This window comes from Mastigoproctus giganteus, chromosome 8 (genome assembly GCF_048544385.1).
Source record: "Mastigoproctus giganteus isolate SK-2022 chromosome 8, ASM4854438v1, whole genome shotgun sequence".
Classification (NCBI taxonomy): domain Eukaryota; kingdom Metazoa; phylum Arthropoda; class Arachnida; order Uropygi; family Thelyphonidae; genus Mastigoproctus; species Mastigoproctus giganteus.
This window is the reverse complement of record NC_143582.1, coordinates 58,823,758-58,842,996: the sequence shown is the minus strand read 5'-3', so window position 1 is coordinate 58,842,996 and position 19,239 is coordinate 58,823,758. Positions and strand designations below refer to the sequence as shown.

The 19,239-nt window shown below is 35.9% G+C and overlaps 1 protein-coding gene across 3 annotated transcripts in view; it reads right to left on the bottom strand.

Moving 5' to 3' along the window:
- Nucleotides 1-19,239, bottom strand: part of Eaf6 (chromatin modification-related protein EAF6/MEAF6) — a 425,780-nt gene that overhangs the window by 102,815 nt on the left and 303,726 nt on the right. For 2 of the 3 annotated variants that reach the window (XM_090380120.1, XM_090380121.1), the window contains exon 1: nucleotides 17,612-17,701. The exons of the other annotated variant lie outside the window; for it this stretch is intronic. In XM_090380120.1, the coding sequence (XP_090236246.1) occupies nucleotides 17,612-17,695 (84 nt within the window). In that variant the 5' untranslated portion in view covers nucleotides 17,696-17,701. Of the gene's footprint in view, nucleotides 1-17,611; nucleotides 17,702-19,239 lie in introns of those variants that run through there. 3 annotated transcript variants of the gene reach the window in all.

Below are 19,239 nucleotides of genomic sequence, written 5' to 3'. Positions count from 1 at the left end.
CCCAAATTATAAAACATCCCATCACAGCAGGTATATTACTATTGTTAGATGAGTGGAGCTTGCGCACACACACACTAACGAATACAAAAAAAAAAAACACATTTGCTCATGTAATATCTTTTAGATATTGAACAACCAACCTCTAGGAAACTGAAACAAAATCGGAAAATGCTGTGTCATTTGGAAACAACTGGTGCAGAAAGTGACATAAAAAAACATGATTTTATTCCCAAAATAAATAAATAAAAAAGACAATAAAAAAAGTGGCATCTGTTAGACACCAAGCGACTAGTGGTTGAGATTGCTAGATTTTTTTTTTTTTTTTAATATGCTTGGGAATCAGAAATACTTTTTTTCGACATTTTCCTGGATTCTCAGAAATTACTGATTTTCCAGCTTTTCCATTTTTTTCCTTACTTATTGTGTAATATTTGAAAAACAATACAGAAAAAAATGTTATTCTGAATTGCATAACACCATTTAATTCATTAAAATATAATTGTTTCAAAATACTTTTATAAAAATAATAATGCACCAGCAGATGTTGCTTAACGACACTTGTTTTTTTTTTTTTTGGTAAAAAAATTAATAGCATTAGTAAAAACAAGCTCACTTTCAGTTAATGCTAGAAATCTGGAAATGCTTTCATCATTTCTAGTGTAATGGCAATAAAAATGTGATGTAATTTTTCCTGTATTTTCAATTATATTTAGTCCTACAATGACTGTTTCACTGTAATCATTAAAAGATTCAAAAAATTAAGCAATTTGAAATTGTGTTCCAACTGTTCTTCTATCACGAGATTGAACAGCCAAGATGCAATGCATTATTTCCTTGATCATTAGAGAAATGCAAAAATCAGTCCTCATTTTTTCATTATTTTTCTTAAATGTAGTAATTCACACACATTTTATGAATTCATTTTTAAAAATTCACTTTCCAAATATGACATAATGATGCATTCATGCAACAAAATGGATCTAATATGCTCACGTGGCATCTGAGTCACTTTTTTTGTTTTAATTATAAAAAAAATATTTTTAGTTTTTTTAATGAATTGAAAATAGTGTTCAATTATGCTTTAAACCCAATTATAAAATATAGAACAAAAATAAACAAAGAAAAATGAATAATAATAAAGAATAATTTATTGTGTTTTTAAAAATTTCAAGGTCAGTTATCCCCCAATTGAAATACAGACAGTCCTGTAGCATCTGGCAGGTGCTACAATTTGTATTTCTGTCAGCAATTCACATTTACTTTCTGCAAAATTGAAGCTGTACAGTAATATTAGATGTAGCACTTGCTGGTGTCTCACAGATGCCATGTGCCTATGGGATTTGAGAACAAGAAAAATTGGTGTATTTGCTTGCTGGGCATCTGTTAAATGCTAAACAAAAAATTAATTCCTTGTAGTTCATATCTGACAGACAATATTAGAAGCAAAAGGTTAAATATTTTTCAGTGGCACCAAATTTTTTGTCTTCTGTCTCCAAAATAAAACTTCAGTTCTTTACATAATTCATTACTTAATTTAGAGCTAATTTTATAGTTTTAAATGAAAACCAAAAATCTGCTTAACTAATCAGCAAGTTAGATATCATGGCTTGTGATCTGACCAAAAGTCTCACTGGCAGCAAAACGTCAGATACCTCTTTAATAATAAAGTGACCACCTAGATCAGAAGAGTTTGAAACTAGTAATGAATGACATTCTTTGACAAGAATATCTTCAGATCTCTGCTAGCATGGCACCTGGAAAGATGCCACTTTTTTTAAATTCTCTTAGCGGCATGGTACACAGGTATATCAAGAAATGGTAATTGGTGAAATAATAAACACTTCAACCTGCATCAAATGTAATCTACCTTTAATTTCTTAAAGAATTAACTATTATTCTCAGATGTTTCGTACTTCTTGTACCACCTCTTCAGTGACAGTAAAGCATAACTAGTAAATTATGTTAACTTAATTTACATAGTGGTTAATTTGATTACAAATTTCTTACTTGTTAATATTTAGCCTTCAGTGATTATATATGTAATAGATCCTGAGTTAGTCAACAGATAACTATTAGTAAACATCATTTAATAAGATTAAATTTAATAAAATTAAACTTAAGTATACACAATAGACTATCGAAATAACGGCACCCCAAATAACAGAAGATTCGAGCTAATGGCACATTGAGATTGGATGTTTACATACAGGCAGTGTTGTCTTGCAGTGTTGAAAAAAAAAAAAAAAAACATGGCAAGTTACGTGATTACTGTATTTGTTTATGTTCGTCACATTTTGAAAGTGAATTCTGTACTGATATCACAGTTTTATACTGCACTTTTTTACCCTCACTATGACTTCTAAAGTTAATATTAAACCTCATACAGAGAAGAAAAGAAAAACAACATTAAAGCTTAGTGACAAACTTGATACAATCCAAGCTATTACATTAGGGTCACCTGGAAAGTTTGGGATTCAAACCTGGGCCTTTTCCACCCAGTGTGGGAAGGATGTGGCGATGCCACTGTGCTACCCACGCAGACTAAACTTGATATACAGGGTGTCCTTGGTATCTGAGTCCTCACAGTTATGAGGATTTGAAAATTAAAGAATTAAAGCTTTTTCCCCTAGAGAAAATTGACCAAGCACTTGAATATATTTTGTGAGAATGATCTTCTTCATGATTGTGCAACAAAAGTTAAAGAGCAAAGGCATAACTAAATGTTACAACACAATTTTATTTGAAAAAATACGACAAAAAAAACCACGAACTCTGGATTCATTCTTTATTTTGTTCAACTGAAAAACAGTGTAATTTCAATAAACTTTACTTAACCTTACATTGTGCAACATATTATAATAAAAAATGTCTAATAAAATAATTTTCTCATTTTTCAGTTCCTTCAACCATTTTTTACTATGTACAAGTATATAATAAACATTATGAAAATTTGGTCCCCATTTTAGGTGGATTCATTTTAAGTGGAATTTTCTGGAACCAATTATCCTTGGATAACGAGGATCCCCTGTAGTTAAGAAAATATAATGGAATGTAAGCAGGAGTATATTAATGGCAGAATATAACACTGGATTGTCAACATGTTTATGTTTTTTATGTGCAGTTAATAAAATTGCATTCTTAATATCTCTATTTCTCGTTTAGTCTCATTATTTCTGCATTAAATATATTAAAAGTAAAACTTTCTAGATAATGGAAGCCGTTATTCTGAAAGCCTACTGTAGATAGCCATGAATACTTACATTCCTGTAATGCTGTCTTTATGACACCATTAGCCTCAGATACCAAGACAGTAGTTTGCAATTAATTATAAGTTTTATCCTGTACATTCAAACTAAGAATATTCAGGGAGCGAATAGAGGTTTGGATGTTGTAGGATTAGACATCTTTTTGGTGATTAATCTTTGTAAGCAACTTAACTGTGTGGTGAGTTCGAGATTATGTTAGGCAGGGGATGGGAGTTCTTTTTTTGAAGGTATAATCATTACGGTTTTTATTTTTGCTTTCAATCATCTTTCCAATCAACAGAGGGATGCGGAAAGAATCTCTATCTGCATTCCTTTGTTCCGGTTAATACTGTTGGTTATGCCAATAAGGATTCTTTGTATAATCTGCACTTCCTGTACCTTTCAGTGGTTATAACAGTGGCGTTCTTGAAATCCTATTGGTGATCCTGGCACCAGGTGTGAAATGCAGGATACGATTTTGTTATTAGACTGTGGGCTATGCCGTATTTAAGAACATAAATGTGATATGTTTATACCCACCCAGAGAATTAACATGCTCACAAAGATCAGCTGACAAACACCTGCCTAACCTACAACAACCAAACCCCTTATTCTCTCTCTCTCTCTCTCTCTCTCTCTCTCTCTCTCTCTCTCTCTCTCTCTCTCTCTCTCTCTCTCTCTGAATAGCCTCACCTTCAGGGTACAAACTATGATTGGCCCTAGGAGACCTTAAACTGAGTTCTGATTCAAAAAAATTCTTAGTTTGAAAGTACAGTATAGAAAACAAATATACACCACTGTCTTTCTATGTGAGGCTGATGGTGTCATAAGGATGGCATTACAGGAATGTAAATATTCATGACTAGCTATTTATTTAAGTTTAATTCTATTAAATTTTATCAATTAACTAAATATTTAACTGATTTAAAAAGTTTTTTTAAACTGCTAAAATTAATCTTTACCTGATGTTTACTAACAGCTATCTGCTGACTAAATCAGAATCTATTACATATAATTAGTAATTCTTTAAGAAATTAAAGGCAGTTACACTCCCCACAGGTTGAAGTGCTCATTATTTCACCAATTTCCTTATTTTTTAAAATTTGTAAATAAAATCAAATCCTCCCAAGCACCTCTCTCCACAAATATTCTCTAACTCATTATATAGTATTGTCTGCATCCATTTTGACATATTAATTGCATATTAATAAAAATATTATTATTATTACTAACCATATAGTGCAAAGAAGTCTGAGGCTTATGCTGCAACAGCTAAAAAAAAAATTCTGAGTTAAAAAAATTCTGAGTGGGGGGGGAATCAACCAAGAAAGAGAAGAATGATGATATCTAACTCAGGACCCTGAGTGTGCCAAACCTATGCTATGCTCACCAGATGTGAGCCCCTGGGGTTATAATTTTGTTTGGTGTTTAATGAATGCCAGGTGAGCAAAAGCATCTTTCTTTCTTTCTTCTCTTCTAGGTAACTCCCATTTCAACATGGCATCTGTGAGAAGTAAATGACAAGTGTCTTAATCTTGCCACAGAGCTTTGGTTGCACTGGCTAAATGCAATCAGCTAAAATATATACATATACATTCACATTTCATCTGCCAGTCACCACAGAAGCATTTGTGTTTTATTATTATTATTAATAGCCATATGGTGCAAGGAAGCCTGAGGCTTATGCTGCACCAGGATAAAAAAAAATTCCCGAGTTACCCTGAGAGAGAGAGTCAAAAGAAGAAGGGAATTGCCAAGAAAGAGAAGAATGATGATATCCAGCTGAGGACCCTGGGTGTGCCAAGCCCATACTCACCAGATGTGAGCCCCCGGGGTTATTTTAACCCAGGGGATGAGTGATCTTGAAAATTCTAAAAAATATGATAAAAACTTGTATTATTATTAATTTTTCTTGTTTATTTTTTTCAATATTTTTAATTAAGTTTAACTGATCACTATTTTCAATTCAGTAAAAAACTAAAAATTGTGTGAAAGGGTGGATGACAGATGGTCAGCAATTAACTGACAAAGGAAATTAGAAACATTGTTACACCATATGATAGTTAAATGTTTATTGAAGTGAATCACATCAATTTGAACTTAATGCTTTGGTGATGTTTCGAGGCTCAACCAAACACCATCATCAGGCATAGGGGAAGTAAAAATATGAAATAAATCAAATTAGCAATTGTGTGGTTACAACATAACTTTTAATGCAGGAGTGCATTATGAAGTTACATTAATAAATTTTAATACAATATTAGCATTAAGTTAAGATAAATTACTTTAAATTCTTTACAAAATTACAAAGAATATTTTACAATAAATCATCTACAAGAAATATAATAGTAGTAATGTCAATTGATGCAAGAAAGCAAGTTATACAACATCAGCCAAAAAAAAAAAATTAATTAAAAAAAATAATAAAAAAAACACCCTAAGCAGCTCACCCATTCATACCCTGCAAGTATTTTGTCTAGTTCTCCATGAATTCATTCAACCCATCCATTTCCACAACAGCTGGAAGCCTGTTCCAACAATCAACCACCTGCTGTCTGAAGGCAAACTTCCACACATCTATCCTGCAACCATCCTTATTCAACTTCAATTTATGCCCCCTCATGTATGTAGTCTCAGCAAGTGGAAGAATGCCAATTAACATTCAGCTTACTCAATCCATTCAAGGCTTTAAACACCTCAATCAGATCTCCCAGCAGGTGCCTAGTCTCGAGACACCGCAATTTGCAGAACTGACGTCTTTCTAGAGTAAGAGCACTCTTTTATTCCATTCACCAATCTGGCTGCCCTTTTCTGCACCCATTACAGCAATCTACATAATTCCTAAAGTGAGGCCTTCAGACTTGTATACAGTACTGAAGATGTGGCTAAACCATTCCTTATATAAAGGAATAATCACCTCCTTATCCCTGCTAGCAAAGTTTCTGCATATCATTGACAAAAACTCTGTGAGATGCCCTGGCAGCATGTCTGCATTACTCAGAGAATTTCATGTCTGCTACACAATTATCCCCCAGACGTTTTTCATTCCCCACTACCATGAGTGTAGTACCACACAGTTGATAAATTACTCTGGGATTATTGCTACCCATATGCAGTACCTTGCATCTGTCAATGTTAAACTTCAATTGCCATTTTTCTAAGCCTATCAACCCAATTTTCCTAGATCTTGTTGCAGTAGCTCACCCATATGACTGTGGTTAACCTTCCTGCCAACCTTTGTATCATCTGCAAACTTAGACATTAAGTCTGATATACCTTCATCAGTATCATTGATAGATATTAAAAATAACAATGGGCCCAGCACTGAACCTTGGGGAATTCCACTAATAGCATTAGTCCACAAAGAACACATTGATAACTACTCTCTGTCTTCTTCAACTTAACCGTTGCTTTATCCATAGCAGTAATTTGTCCTTAATGCCACATTGCTCCAGTTTGTACGGCAGTCTTTTGGACAACAGTATCAAAAAGCTTCCTGAAATCCAAGTGTATGACGTCAAAATTATTTTTAATGTGAAAACATCTATGGTGGCACTAGAGTAAAATCGACTGGTAATGAAATTTTCTTGTGGTAATGGAAATGATGCAATTGAAGTCACTTCCTATTAGGTGGCTGTTAGATTTTAAATGACACAAATGATGGCGCTTCCTAAATGGCACTAATGATGCTAACTCAGTCATTAAAATTGATTTGGTAGAGTAAGTTCATACTAAGATATGAAAATGACATCACTTCCTAAATGAAGGCAACTCAGTCACTAATGTTGATTCGGTAGAGTAAGCAGCGAGTAGTAATATTATGCTAGAATAAAATGCAGACTTTAATAAAATCTGCTTCTCAAGATTTTAATTAACATCAACCTTCTAAGTGGCATAAGTAAGTTTCAATCAAACCATTCAAAAATTTAAATGGTTTTACTCTAGTGCCGCCATAGATGTTTTCAATAAAATAAAACATATTTCATGCATAGAGGGTACACACACTGCTTTTTTTTTGCATCCAGTTCCTTTAGTTACTGCATCATAGTACCCTATAAAATTGTTTAGAAAAGACTACCCCCCTAACAAATCCATGCTGTGATTGCAGTATAATTACATGACTGCCCAGGTGGTCCTGCATGGGGCTCACATCTAGTGAGTATGGGCTTGGCACACCCAAGGTCCTGAGTTGGATATCATCATTCTTCTCTTTAGGGTAATTCAGGAATTTTTTTTAGCTGGTGCAGCATAAGCCTCAGGCTTCCTTGCACCATATAGCTAATAATAATAATAATAATTTCTTTAAATAGTGTTTCCATTATTTTCTCTGAAATACAAATATAGAGAAGAGTTAAATTTAAATTTGGAAAGCACAAGGAAAACACCAGGTGGTCCTTGTGCTTTCCAAATTTAAATTCAAATCTTCTCTATATACCTTGTGAACAATCTCTAGTAAAATATTCTTTGTAATTTTGTAAAGAATTTAATTTAAAGTAATTTAGCTTAGTGCCAAAATTATATTAAAATTCATTAATGTAGTTTCGTAATGCAATTCTGTTGTAACCTGCAATCACTAATTTGATTTCTTTCAAGTTTGGACTTCTCCTATAGGCCTGTCATCAGGCCTATGGGGGAAGATAGAGTATAAATGAGCCATGGAACGCCACTAAAGTATGAAACACCATTACTATAAGGCTAAATATTTAATTTCTTGAATTTGTTTTAATTATTTCAATTATCTGCATCATTATAATATTCTTATATTACTGAATCATGACATCACTCACTTTCGCTCACACTGTGGTAAATTATATCCTCCAAAAGAAACAAATTCTCTTATAAAATTATTTCACATTACATCTCATTCTGGTCCTTGAGGCTGTTCAAGACATTCTCTCACTGTGCTTGCTACCTGGAAGTCTAAAACACTGATGGAACTGACATTTGGGTAACACTCAAGTCAAGTGGATCTAATTTTGGCAAAGTTGGTCGGTCTGTGACATCCAAATCCTCTGCTTCCATCTTCACGATGGTGGGACTGTTAGCAACCCTGGGTATAACCATTATGTGCAAAGTCCCGAAGGATTTTGGGCAACATTCCTCCCGTGGTGTGGTGCCCACACCACGGGAGGAATGCTGCCCCTTTGTGTTACCAGATAATGCTAGGTGGAAGATGACTCTCATTAACTGGTCCAATACCACCACTTTGCTCATTGGAGGCTTGAAGTGGTGGAACCCATGTTCAGTCTCCAGAGCAAAGCTCCGGAAAACCCTCTCCTATTATGCAGGTACGATTGATGTCTTTTGAGGTTATGGACGTCATAGCAAGATCCAATCTTCCTAAATTTTGAGGTTACATCTAAAACGGTGTTCACAGGCCAGCTGCTAGATAGTCCACCATACTGAACCTATTGGTAACTCTCTAGGAGGCTTCCAAATCAGCTAGCATATAATCTTGCTGCCCTCTACTCTGTCAGATAGTGACTGGAGGGATCTGAGTAGTGTGTACTTGTGTAGGGGAGGGCATTGTTGAAGCCATATTATGTCAAGGAGCCTAACCACGTAGCTAACACGCTTGATCTTTTTCTCACAAACAACCCTTCTAAGTACATGGCTGAGGTGAGTGGTCCTCTAGGCCAGTGGTCTCAAACTCAAATTGCATGCGGGCCGAATGCATGACCTGAAAGCAGCTGACGGGCCGAAATTTTTTTTTTAACGAAATGAGAGTGAATATAAGCACCATATTTACATAATTGAAATGTATTTGTGAGGCTTGTAAAATTGCTTCGGGGGCCAGATGCGGCCGCGGGCCACCAGTTTGAGACCACTGCTCTAGGCACCTCAGATCACAATTTGGTGTGGTCTCTTCTGCAATGGGGTCTTTCTTTCATGGCTATGTGTATGTCATATCCAAAAGTTTCATTACTTCATACATGTTCCCCCGCCCCCATATTTTCATATTACTGAATACACAAATTGTCAAACTAATAAAACAAATTTATCTATGAAAAGATCTAAACTTCCCAAACACTTCCTCGTTTATTTCCCAAATATATGTGGTCTCAGTTCTAATCTCAATGTTGTCCATTTCCATTTACAGTCTGCCAAACCTTAAGTACTTTTTCTGACAGAATCCCAGTTATGGTTGGTTCAACCACTGCTCATCTCAGTTGTGCAAATTATTTGCTGTATGATTCCTTTCACTTCAAAGGTTTGCTGTATGATTCTTTTTTTATTTGCTGTATGATTCCTTTCACTTCAAAGGTGGTACACTGTACTTCTGGATATGTCTGTTCTGATATTCCCCGTCAGAGACTTAGTAATTTGGAATCTCCTCTTTTCAAACTTCTCTGGCTTAAAATCTCTCTACAACATTCTGTCAAATTCATCTGTTGCCTCTATCATTCTCCCAACTCCACTAATCAATTTGAAATCTAACTTCCTCTCTTTGAAACTTGAATTTCTCCAGTCCAACTTTCCTAACAGTGAGGAAATTTTCCTTGGTGATTTTAATATTCACAACTACAACTGGCTTCTGTTTTCTAGTCACACAGACCCAGCTGGTCAAGATGCTGAGGCTTTTGCAATTAGTAATGACTTCACACAGATTGTTCATTTACCTACCAGAATACCAGTCAATCCTAACCACGCAGTCAACACGCTTAATCTTTTTCTCACAAACAAATCTACCCTTCTAAGTACACAGCCAAGGTGAGTGGTCCTCTAGGCACCTCAGATCACAAGTTGGTGATGGTCTCTTCTGCAATGGAGCCTTTCTCTTGTGGCCATTCTCTACCTTGTGTTGTTTGGCATTACAAGAATGCAAAATGGGATGATCTGGAGATTTCTTTTCTTTTCCTCGGTCAGATTACTGTTTCAAATCTTCTGATATCTAAGTTTGCTCAGATTGTGTCAATGAAATTATTCTTGTATGGATGGAATCCTTTATTCCACACTCTACCTTAAAATCTAATCCTTTATCTAAACCTTGGTTTTCCACTAAATGTGCTAAGGCTGTTCAAGAGAAGAATATTGCATATCATAATTGGCTTGTTTCCAAATCTTCAGATTTATTTTCTCCCTACACCAAAGCTTGTAGCAATTGTAAAGCAGTTATTAATCAGTCTAAACTAGATTTCGAACAGATCAAGAGTAGAAAACTTGCTTCTTATCCAAATGGTAGTTGAGCACAACTTTTGCCCATCTCTCTTCCCACCTCTGTCAAAAACAAATAGTTCTATTGCCACTTCAGCCAAAGATAAAGCTGACCTGCTAGCATTATATTTTTCTTACAACTTATGTATTGATGATCTCAGTAAACCACCCTCTCACCATTCCCCGTACACTCCATTCAATGCCTCCTGTGGTCTTCCATCAAAAGAATGTCAGTAGGATTTTGATGAATCTTGATGCTAAGAAAGCTCCAGGTGTATTTTTCCACCTGTTCTAAAAACCTGTGCTCCTAAACTTACTGCTGTTTTGTGTCGCCTTTTTTCACTTTCTTATTCCAAAGGTGTTTTTCCTTCTGCTTGGAAATTTGCTCATACCCAGCCAACTCCTGGAAAAAAAGGAACTGGTCTGGGTATGAGCCATCCAATTCATCCAATTACAATTACTTCTATCAATTAACTGCCAACTCTTAAACTATCTGGAAAACTTCCATCTGATCAATGATCGCCAGTATGGATTCTGTCAGTGTCGATATACTGGTGATATTCAGGCTTATGTTACCTATCTATGGACAAATTCAATTGAAAAGTTTAGTAAAACTCAAACAGTTGCTCTTGACATTTCAAAGGCTTTTGATCGTGTTTGGCATAAAGGTCATCTAAATAAGCTTCCATCATATGGTTTTCCAACTGTTTTTTATAATTGGATATCCAGTTTTCTTTCTGATCGCTCACTGCAGGTGATGTTAGATGGCCCTCTTGTCTTCCAACTTCTCCACTAATGTTGGTGTTCCTCAAAGTTCAGTTCTTTCTCCCTCGCTTTTCCTTTTGTATATTAATGCCCTTACTTCCATACCAGAAATCCTATCCATAGTTTTGCTGATGACTGCACATTGCATTCGACCTTAAAGTTTGAGAAACCTTGCCATGCTCCAACAGCTTCAACTTCTACCAATTCCTTCAATGCTGATCTCCAGGTAATTCTCCAGTGGTGCTAAGATAAATTAGTTGATTTCAATTCTATTAAAATTCAGTCCTCTTATATCCGAATGGGTTAAGAACGCTGAATTCTGATGGGATCCTTCCACTTGTTCAGATTATGAACCTAAAGGGGCATAAATTCAAATTAAGAAAAGACAGATGTAGAATAGATGTGCGTAAATTTGCCTTTAGCCAGCGGGTGGTTAATTGCTGGAACAAACTTCCATCTGTCGTTGTGGAAGTTGATAGGTTAAATAAATTTAAGGAGGAACTGGACAGGCATTTGGAGGGAATGGTGTGATTTATTTATTTTTTTTTTGGCTGATGCTGCATAAGCTCATACACTTGCTTTCTTGCATCACGTGCCACTACTATTACTATCTTGCAAAAAGGATTCTTCTACTCCTATGCTTATCTACAATGACAATCAGATTTCTAGGCAAGATCATATATCTCTATTGGAGATTACCCTGATTTATACTCTCTCTTGGCAAAAACACATTACAAATATTGCTTCCTAAGTATCTAAAAATCTGGGTTTTCTTTTTCGCTCTCAGGATTAATTTTCTTCCAAACAGTTGTACAAATTGCAATTCTGCCCTACCGTAGAATATTGTTCCTACGTCTAGGGCAGGTGTCCCCAAAACCCCTCTCAGGCTTCTAGATTCCACTGAAAAGAGGGCACAGGTTTAATTAATGACTTGTCTCTAAAAAAAGTCTCTCCACTTCTGTCTCATAGATGTTCTGTCTCTGCTGCATACCTTTGTTATAGATACTTCTTATCAGAAGTATAATGCTTCTTATCAGAAGCAGCCTGAGTGCGACGATAGCTTTCCCGGATTCAGACATTTCACATGCTAGTATAGAGTCTGTATGGTGTGAGATAGTTGGAAACAAAGGTATAATGCGAGTAGAAGTAATCTACAGACCAGGTGATTGTGAAGATTATGACAAAAGCCTCTACATGCAAATGGAATGGGCAAGTAAGCGTGAATGTCTTATTATGGGTGATTTCAATTTGCCTCTAATTGATTGGAGTAAATGGGAAGGAAACTCGACATGGGGAACAAAATTTTTAAATCAACTAGATGACTGTTATTTGTATCAACATGTCAGGGAAAGTACTAGAGAAAAGAATATCCTAGACCTCATCATCACACATGAATCAGATGACATAACAAGGCTGACAGTAGAGGAACCAGTAGCAGGAAGTGATCACGGAGTTCTACGGTGGATGATGACGAGAGAGGTAGCAGAAGTAAAAGGCAAAGGAATGGGTTTTAATTTCAGAAAAGGAAATTACGATGCCTTAAGGTACTACATGGCCTCTATTAACTGGGTAGATATCGCGCAGAGAATGAATACAATTGAACTGTGGTACGCTTTTAAAACATTAATCACAGATGCCTTGAATGCGTATATACCATTAAAAAAATACTCCATGAGAAGGGTTCCAAGTTGGATGAATAGTGAAGTTGCCGCATTACTTGAGCAGAAAAAGGTGGCATGGAAAGGTTACAGAGCAATAAAAAGTACTGAAGCCTATAACAGCTACAAGGTAATGTGTAATAGAGCCATAGAAAAGGTTCGACAGGCAAAGGCAGTTTATGAGAAATCACTAGCAAACAGAGCAAAGAGGGGGGGGTTTGTTTGTTTGTTAGTTTGTTATTTGATTTTTAGGAGCATTAGCAACTAAGGCCATATTGCTCCGGGATATGCGGTGGTCATTTCGTGACATTTTCCGCATCCTTCGTATTTGGTGGTGACGGGCTCGAACCCCGGTCTAATCAAGAAGCGTGTGCTACGCACTGCTGCTCCTTCCCACCTGGCTATGGAGGCGCCTGCAAAGAGGGGGGGAAAAAGAATTCTTCACATATATAAATGCCAAGAAGAGCAGGACAAACCAAATCGGACATTTACGTAAGGGAAATAGGATAGTAATAAATACACCAGCTGCCGTTGCAGATGAACTCAACAGTTATTTTGCATCGATATTTACAAATGAAAAGCCTTTTGTGGCAATGGGAAATTGTGGGAGCGAAGTTAAAAAATATGTAATTAATGATACTGAAATTTCGCAAGATTATTTAATGAAAAAATTTTCGAGCCTACAGACCAGTAAGGCTCCTGGAGTTGATGGAATATACCCTATAATCTTAAGAGAGGCAGCAAGCGAGTGCATTGAACCACTGAGGCTAATTATGCAAGCATCACTAGACTCTGGGGAGATTCCCTTCGATTGGAAAAGTGCAAATGTATCTCCCATACATAAGGGTGGCTCTAAAAGTGAAGTTGGAAATTATCGACCTGTCAGTCTGACTTCAGTAGTAGGGAAAATCATGGAGGCAATGATCAAGGATGGAATTCAGGATCATCTGGATCGAATTGAAATTCTCAAGGATACTCAGCATGGTTTTGTAAAGGGAAAATCATGTTTAACAAATCTGGTTCGCTATTTTGAAAGGGTCACTCACGAGCTGGATTTAGGGAATAATTTCAACATTGTTTATTTAGATTTCAGCAAAGCTTTTGACTCAGTCCCACATGAGCGGTTGCTTTATAAGCTGGAACAGGTTGGAATCACGGGGAAAATCCTTAGATGGATAGAAGGATGGCTTCAGGGCAGGAGGCAGAGGGTTGTGATAAATGGCTATTCCTCAGACTGGGTTGATGTAAGAAGTGGGGTTCCCCAAGGATCAGTATTAGGACCACTGTCGTTTTTAATTTTCATAAACAACATTGATGAAGGGATAGAGGGCGTGATGTCTAAATTTGCAGATGTTGTTAAAATTGGTAGAGTAGTTAATGATCACTGTCAAGCTGAGCTTCTTCAGAGAGACCTAGATAGACTTCAGGAATGGTCAGAAAAATGGCAGCTGTGCTTTAATCCAACAAAGTGGAAGGTATTACACCTGGGAAACAGTAATCCCAAAATAACGTATTCACTTGGTGGAGTTCAACTAAACCCAGTACTGGAGGAAAGGGACTTGGGTGTTACGATACGGTCAGACATGAAATTCTCTGATCATTGTAAACAGGTTGCAAGGAAGGCCCATGGTGTCCTATCGATGATCTATCGAACTTTTGCAAGTAGAGATAGGGACGTGATAATCCCATTATATAAGGCTTGTGTTAGACCACACTTGGAATACTGTGTTCAAGTATGGAGACCGCACCTAAAGAAAGACATTGAGCTTCTTGAAAGGGTGCAAAGAAGGGTAACTCGCCTGGTGAGATCAGCAAAAGGGCGTCCTTATGATGAAAGACTTCGAATATGTGGGTTGCAGAGTTTGGAAACTAGACACCTTCGAGGAGATTTGATTGAGGTGTTTAAGGCTCTGAGAGGCATCAGTAAAATGAATGAGGACAAAATTTTCAAGATTATAAATGATGCTAGAACTAGGGGACATAAATTCAAGTTACAGGGGGAAATGTTTAGATTGGACCGCAGGAAGTTTTATTTTAGGCAGCGAGTTATAAATTACTGGAATAAGTTGCCTTCATGGGTGGTAGAGGCCAACAGTTTGGGGAAATTCAAAGGTCATCTGGATAGTACTTTCGGGTAAGGGAAGCGCATAAGGATGATAGGTTTAATTTCCTTTTTATTTATTTTTTATTTTATTTTTTTATTTATTGATTATTATTAATTAGTTATTTTTTTTATTTATCTATTTATTTATTTTTTGTTTTTATCATTGTTTTGTTCGGATTTTTTTTTTTTTTGGCTGGTGCAGCATAAGCCATAGACTTTCTTGCACCATGCGGCCGTTACTAATACTAATACTTCCACGGGCACTATTCTGAATTGGTTTCAATAATTTCCACTCTTGCTCTCTCTCTGTCTTCCAAAGCAACTTATAATCACAACTTCATCTGCAAATCGTAAATGGTTTAGGTACTCTCCATTCACATTGACTTCTTTTTGTGACCAGTCTAATCTTCTGAAAGTTTCTTCACAGGCAGCAGTAAACAACTTCGGAGATATTTTCTCCTTGTTGAACTCCTTTCTCAGTTTTAAATTTGCTACTGTCTTTGCCTAGTCTAATAAAGGAGGTAGGGTTCTCATATATTTTCTTCAAAATCATAATGTATCGGATGTCTATGCATCATCTTTCTAGCACCCAAAACATTGCCTTATGCTGCACGTAGTTAAATGCCTTTTCATAATCCAGAAATGCCAGGCATAATGGTATTTTATATTCATTTGCCTTCTCCATTAGCTGTGATTTACTCTGACATGGAGCCTTAAAGATTTTTTGTAGCTATAGTTCTCAATTAAAAAATAAGTAATGATACAAGTTGGGCCAAATAATACATTTCAGGAATACTACAATTCACATGTGCCGACCGGGCTAGCCAGGTGGGTAAAGTGCCTGTCTGGAAACCCAAAGGTCGCAGGTTTGAATCCCGCCTCGGGCTTGGATCAAAGTACTGCAAAAACCTTGGGAGGTGCATTATGGCCACAGAAGCCGATGCGCCAACAACTACCAAAAAAAAAAAAAAAAAATTCACATGTTTATCTGTTTTTGGTGTATAATTTTAACCAATGTGCCCAATCAAAACTGTTAGTTTAGAAAATTTTGCAAAAGTAGAGATTTGCAATGGAGAAATAACTGTAAAAGAAAAGTTGCCAAGGTGCAAGGCAATAGTACTTGATTGCTTCCTGGAAGATTAAGCTGAAAGAGTGCATCTTATTTAGAAACAAAACTTTAAAACCTTTAAACTCCAGTAGCACTTCATTCAATATCCCTGAGCAAAAATTATGCAAATAGTTCTGTTATGAAATTCTATTAAAAATCTTAAGTTAAAAAAATTCCAATCCTCAAGTGGCCTACAGTTGAGGCGGCCACCTTTTTTTTTTAAGGGAAGAGAGGTTAAATGATCTGATAGGCCACTACAATTATACATTTTAATTTAAATTAAAAATTTGTTTTAATTAATTTTAAATTACAGTGTTTATTTACCTGGGTATCAGTATCAAGAGTTAAAAAAATTACTCAACTACAAAATATAAAATTCAATTATATTTAAAAAGTTAAGTAACTAAACATTTTTAAATATAATATTTTTATATATATATATATTTTTTTTTTTTTTCTGCCACAGTGAAATTTTCTCTGGCCAGATGTGAGCCACTGAAAAGTATCACAGCAAATAGTACTATCATACTGTTTGAACCACAGTAGACATTGGTGGTAATTGTAACAAACAGTAGGAAACATATACAATTTCATAATCATTTCACCACCCAATAATATAACCTTGCCAATATTAGCATCTGGTAAAATGGCATCCTCAAATGAAGTCTACTTTCAGTGCCCTATACCACAAGTCTCTGTATAGTAGCAGAGAGTGGGATATAAATCGAACAAAAAATAATTTTACTACTTATTATACGATTGTATATAAAGCGATAACGGCTGGCCATAAAAGTATTAAAAAAGCTAAAGAAAAATAACAGAAATATAGATTAAAATAATAAAAAAAAAACATTTTTACCTTGGGAAACTTTTCGCAGTGGTAAGGGCCCAGACAGCCAATACTCTGAGCCGGCTCTAATCCCAAAGTAAGTTTTTGGTGGACAGCTTCAAATTCCCTGTTACCAAACTCTACTTGTTATTTTTGTTATTTGTTTTTTTTTTTTTAGGAGCATTAGCAACTAAGGCCATATGCTCCGGGAATATGCGGTGGTCATTCCCTTGACCTTTCCGCATCCTCCGTATTTGGTGGTGACGGGCTCGAACCCCGGTCTAATCAAGAAGCATGTGCTACGCACTGCTGCTCCTTCCCACCTGGCTACGGAGGCGGCCAAACCAAATTCTACTGAAAGTTTCCAGTTGTACTCTGTAAATGACAATCTACAATTTCATGGAGATACATGGAGCTTGTACTTTAGAGATATTTTTAAATATTCTTAAAATTATTTATTTTCTGATGCAAAAGTTTGTTAACTAAAAAGTTTATTTTTAAATATCCTACAGTACTGCCACTAGATGACGCTCCAGCAACACCCGCACCTTCCATTCCTCCCCCAACAAAAAAAAAAAAACAACAAAATAGGCTTAGCTTGAACGGGCTGGCTGCATCAATCGATTACTAGTTGCCAGATAAAAGAATATTTTAAACAGCAAATGTATTCTGGTTACCATTTGCCTACTAACCCTAAGAAAGAGAAGGCAAATTTTTTGTACATATACCATTAAAATGTTTACTTACTGCGATCTCTGCTCTTCTTTTAACTAATTCAGCTAACTCTGCTCTAGTATCAACTATGGACGACGCTTTGGACGCCATGTTCATCGTTTGGGAGCTATCTTTTTTGAGCATGCGTACGAAATATTAAGGTATGGTGGTTTACCAATTTATTTACACTAGATGGCGCATAATATGACAAACAAATTTAGAGCAGGAAAGAAAGAGAATGAAATTGGTAAACCAAAAAAATAAATTATTTTCAAAGAACTACAAGCTTGATAAAAGTAATTATTCGTTAATTATATAGAAGAAATCTCCAGAGTACAGTACGAATAGTTTTTATAAACAATAAAGCCGCTGAAAAATTCGCTACAAACACAACGCAAACACCTAATTACCAACTGTACCGATTGCTGATTTACAAACGATTACAAATTCGGTTTACAAATTTTGCTCTGATTGAACAAGTGTACTCAGGTTAGCAAATGCAAATATGCAAACTTGTGAAAGTATAATGAATGAGAGCGAAATACTTTCACGCCCATTTATTTTTGTATTTAACCAAGACTTGGAATGAACTAGACCGCCATTCCAGATCATCAAACGCATCGTAATACAGGCTCGCCTCGATTAACACGATTAATTCGTCCCGCGAACGCATCGCGCAAAACGGAAACACGTTAATCGAATATAATAATATAGGAAAAATTAAAATTGGTCCTTGACCTTCTGAAATGTCCATAAAGAATTTTAAAAATACCTTTTAAATAACTTTTTAACTGTATACAATGTAAACGATAATGAAAATAATTATGGAATTAAATGTTTATTGCATAAAACAGCGGTTCCAAACTGTGCGCCGCAGAATATTTTAAATTTTCGAGAGAAACACAGCGATACTCGACATCTGTCAGACACCACGCGAACTACTAGCTCGAGGTAGTTCACAGTTTCAGCATTTCTTATTAAGTTGTTTGGACCGAACTACTAAACGGAACTGTTAGGTATTTCTTTTGGTCTGGGTGCCCCTTGAAAAAATTACTGAGACACTAAGGATGCCGTGAACCGAGAAAGTTTGGGAACCTCTGACATAAAATACACAATGAAGAAATGACTGTTGCGGAAATATTTGAATAGTGTTGACTTTCTCTTTTCATCAATCAATTTCCGATAGCCGACAACAATCTTCTCTGGGCCCTGGCGAAATAAACATCGCAGAGAATCTCAAACCTTTTGTTTGAGGTTCTATGCGATACGAAAGATTTAATCTAATTCTTTTATCGTTATCTCCTTCGCGGTAACATTTTCATTTGGCTCATTTAAAAATTTGAATTTTTATGCAAGTATGCATTGTCTTTATTAGCAGGAGAGAAACAAGTAACACGTCTTCTTCCGATGGTTGAGGGAACACACCGAGGCGGGCAGCAGGCAAACGTTTGTTTATTGCCTGTACGACTCGCGGTAAGCTTAACGCGCGATTCAAATCTTTTTCAACTATCGCATAAAAAAAAAAAAAAACATCGCGTTAACTGGAAAGTTACATCGTGTAAAGTGAAAAGTGGTATAATTTTTCAAATAGCGTTAACTGAAAATAGCGTTAATCGAACTCGGGTTATGCGAGGCCTGGCTGTACCATGTATACATTTGAT